The sequence below is a fragment of the Seriola aureovittata genome, chromosome 6, assembly GCF_021018895.1.
Source record: "Seriola aureovittata isolate HTS-2021-v1 ecotype China chromosome 6, ASM2101889v1, whole genome shotgun sequence".
Lineage (NCBI taxonomy): Eukaryota > Metazoa > Chordata > Actinopteri > Carangiformes > Carangidae > Seriola > Seriola aureovittata.
In genome coordinates, this window is record NC_079369.1 from 25,980,065 (window position 1) to 25,984,238 (window position 4,174).

A 4,174-nucleotide genomic window follows, 5' to 3' on the forward strand; every position below is an offset into this window, starting at 1 on the left:
TAGAGGACCGCAGACTTTAAAACAGAAGTAGGAATACCGATCACATTGTTTTTGAATTGTTTTCATCCCGTTCAATAAACCTGGAATCCAGAAAATGGAAACTAATATCAAACTTTTTGTTGATAAATCTTAGAGAATTTTTTTTAAATGTAGATAGATAGATAGATAGATAGATAGATAGATAGATAGATAGATAGATAGATAGATAGATAGATAGTTCAGAGGAATTATTTTTTTATAGTTGTCCTCTCTCGCCTTACTGTTTTTTCAGCGTCCAATTGTAAACATATAAATCACTCATTCGCTTCAATAGATTTGGGCTGAAACTCCGCCTGTGGGCCGTCCCTTGCCGAGGCATTATATTATAGCAAGACAAGCCTGTCTCCGGAGACAGATCTGTATTCAGCTGCTCAGACTGAGGCTCAGGGTGCCTCCAGCGCTCCACACGAGCCTTTACAACACAAACACTCAGAGACTTCTCTGCTGTCAGGACTGCTACACCTGCTCTGCTGCTCAGCTGAGACAAGACTCCAACTGAGGAGACACCTAAGGGAGAAGATCATCCTTCTTAACTGAGAAACATGAAACTTGAAGTTTTCTCTGCGCACCACTTCGTGCAGAAGCCGCTGGAGTTGTGTATGGACGCAGAGGGGGGAGTCCCGTCTCCCCTGTCCGGAGACGAGCTGGGGTCGGACGGGGACTGCGTGGCCAACAGCCCGGCACCTGTCACCCAGGGCGGCGACGGCAGCAAGGGGAAGCCGTACACCCGCAGACCCAAGCCTCCTTACTCCTACATCGCCCTCATCGCCATGGCCATCCGGGAGTCCAGCAGCGGCCGCCTCACTCTGGCAGAGATCAACGACTACCTGATGAAGAAGTTCCCGTTTTTCCGCGGCAGCTACACCGGCTGGAGGAACTCGGTGCGCCACAACCTGTCACTCAACGACTGCTTCCTCAAAGTGCTGCGGGACCCCTCCAGGCCGTGGGGCAAGGACAACTACTGGATGCTCAACCCGCACAGCGAGTACACCTTCGCTGACGGGGTGTTCCGCCGCAGGAGGAAGCGCATCGCCAAGAGGTCCCCCAAGGAGCAGGAGAGCCCGGACATCCTCAGCGAGGACACCCGCCTCCCCGCCCCGGAGGAGAGGGTGGGAGCCAAGTTCTCCAGCTCCTTCGCCATAGACAGCATCCTCAGCACGCCTTTCAAGCGGAGAGAGGACAGCCACGCTGATGCAGACACTCACGCCCCCCGGCTCTACTGGCCCCCAGGGGCCCATGTGCTGCCGTACCCTCTGAACTATCCGGCACAACACATGTACCTGTCAGACGCGGCGTACAGCAGCAGCAGCAGCGGCGGGACAGAGCCCATCAGCAGGGACGCTCTCACATACCTCCAGCAGACAGCACCGGCCATGACCGGACCCGAGGCCGCTTTCAAGATGCCCAGCAAGGCGCGAGGTTTCCACATAGACTCCCTGCTGTCATGAACCTCCCGGGCTGACGTCAGACCTGTAATGTTTTGACCCATGACGTGCACTTTTATGGGCGCTCTTAGCTTTCAGTGCTTTAGCTGTTTAACTGTGGGACTCTGTTTGTCTCATCATGACTACTGTAAGTCATTAAAACAAACAAACATGGCGGGTTGTTAATATTGATCTAACTGTGTGGTGACTGAGTTTGCTGTCATCGCAGGACATTCCACTTTGCGTGTGTGTGTGTGTGTGTGTGTGTGTGTGTGTGTGTGTGTGTGTGTGTGTGTGTGTGTGTTACAGGTGTTTAGAGAGTGTTTGTATTCTGTATTCATGGTTCATTGGTCATTTCTACTGTGTGCGCCATGTTGAAACATAAAACTAGTCATCTATTTATATTTTCATGTTTTGTAAGACCTGCTGTATAAAATATTGTTGTAAATATATATATATGAAAAAATATTGACTGAGCTGCGGTGAAAAATCTCGCGGCTGCACTAGAAACGCATGGAGAAATGTTCTGTTTTCATGCATGTCTGGTATTTTTTATGAATAAAAAAAAATTGTGGGACCCCGGCGTTCAATGAGTAATTCATTGCAGACATAAAGGGAAGGTGGTGTTTGTTAGATGAGAGGCAGGTGTAGAGATGCGTGGTGGTGGTGGTGGTGGTGAGGGTGTGTGTGTGTGTGTGTGTGTGTGTGTGTGTGTGGGGTGGGGGTGAATAGGCCTTACACCTGTTCAACAGCAGACACTCAACAAAGGCAGATTTTACTGTAGACAGGAAGAAAGAAGAGAAACGTTTGACCCATAATCTTAAAAACGAAATCATAAAAATTAGAGTAAAAATAATTTGATGAAACTACCTTACTGAACCTGATATGAAAATATATGAATATTGTAGTTTCTTATTAAAATGGTAAAAACAAAGTCAGTTTGACTGACAGTAAAATAACATTAAAGAATAAAGATTTCAAACATGTTATTATTGTTATAATTATTGGGCTGTATTGCTTTGTAGTTTATCGCGTCCTGCACATTCACCTGCCAAAACCACATGAAATTATAAGACACCAAAAAGACATAATTTCATACATAATACAACATTAGCTACATTTCAGCTGTAATGTTGTTTTCTGCTCTTCAAATAAAATCGGACTCACAAATAAAGCTCCCTGGTCATTACCACTATAATTATCCATCCAGAGGAGCTCATCAGAAACAAAGGATATTTCATCAAAATTATGATTATATTTTTGATCTTATTTGATGTTAATATCTCCTTTATATTTAAACTTTAACTGCTTATGTTCCCTAATAAATATGAAATAATTTGTTCTCCGTGGTGATCAGTGACTGTTCATCAAAAACGAACAATAAACTTGGCATAATGACAAATGATAAAACCTGGTGATAACTTGGTGTGGAATGTGTCTTATCTTTATCAAAAAGGCGTTTTTATCGTCAGTAAATACAGTCGCTTGTTCCGTCAACAAAACACAATCATCGCTTCTGCTTATTTACTTCGACACCGTCCAGATTTACACAATATGATCTATCATCTTCATGTGCACACACAGTCCTGCAGGCTGTTTACTGAGCCTGTCCGGGGGTGTGAGGTGGGTGGGTGTGGGGTGGGGTGGGGTGGGGTGGGGTAGGAGGGGGCTTCAGTTGCTCTCCGCGGTCCTGAAACACAGACCCCAGCCTCAACAGCCGCCCGTCCACTGACTTGAGATGTTCCTCACGTGAAACACAAAAGCTTCTGTTAATGAAACTGCGCAGCGACGTTTTGGTCCCGATCTGCATTTATAATAAATGTATCTGAAATTAAAATGTTCATTTATTTTCTTTAATGATCTCCGGCGACTCGGGTTTAAAATGTGTTCAGCTCCTGTTAGTTCATGTTTATTCTGCAGTGTTTAGATCCGTCTAGGCTCAAAATCAGGCCTGTTAAACAGTATGATCATTGTTTTTACGCAATTAGAAGAGAAAATGTTTAATTCACCATCAAAATAAGATGAAAATGAGAAAGCTGATCCGATAAAGTGACTGATAAAATGAGTTAATGAAGATTATTTTTACAAATTCAAGGAAAGTGAGTGCTTTAAATTTTCTAGAGAAGAAGAGTTTGACCCTTTACACTTCAACATGCTGAATATAGGAGTCTTTTTGACCTGCTGGGATATTAAAGTTATTTTGAGTGTAATAATAACAATAGTTAGTTAGTTATTACATCCATCTCAAGATTCAAGTACTAACCTAAGAATATAAACACGCTTTTTGAACATCTGATTTCATATTTACTGGTCTTATTCACTGAGTTGGCCTGTACAGTAGAGCTCATATACCCATGTATATGAGCTGCATGTATTTAACCTGCAGCAGACCGGGGCGCACGGAGCAGCCTGACAGGTGACAGGTGAGACTCGCTCCCGTTTCCAGGGACAATGCTGCGACCTGCAGGTGAAACGCCAGAACAACACACCTGTCTGTGGCGGGCTGTCACGTGTCTCCTATCCGCCCAGTATCCCTACACTGTCAGCATCCTCCTTCGTATGTGCAAGCTTTTTCTCTTGCATTAACCTCTCGGCCTGCGTCTCTTTCTAACCCCCACCCACCCCCCCTACCACCACAGTCCGCGGGCACCGTGCAGCAGCAGCAGCAGCAGCCTGCAGGAGGAACTCAGGCCGCTGTCTGTCTATACGAA

General features: G+C 45.3%; 1 protein-coding gene across 1 annotated transcript; it reads left to right on the forward strand.

The window, feature by feature from the left end:
• The first annotated feature begins 401 nt into the window (after window positions 1-401).
• foxq1b (forkhead box Q1b) lies at window positions 402-2,040 on the forward strand. Its single transcript, XM_056378829.1, has one exon. It carries the CDS (start codon window positions 582-584, stop codon window positions 1,485-1,487), a length of 906 nt encoding a protein of 301 aa, XP_056234804.1. The 5' UTR covers window positions 402-581; the 3' UTR covers window positions 1,488-2,040.
• The last annotated feature ends 2,134 nt before the right edge of the window (window positions 2,041-4,174 follow it).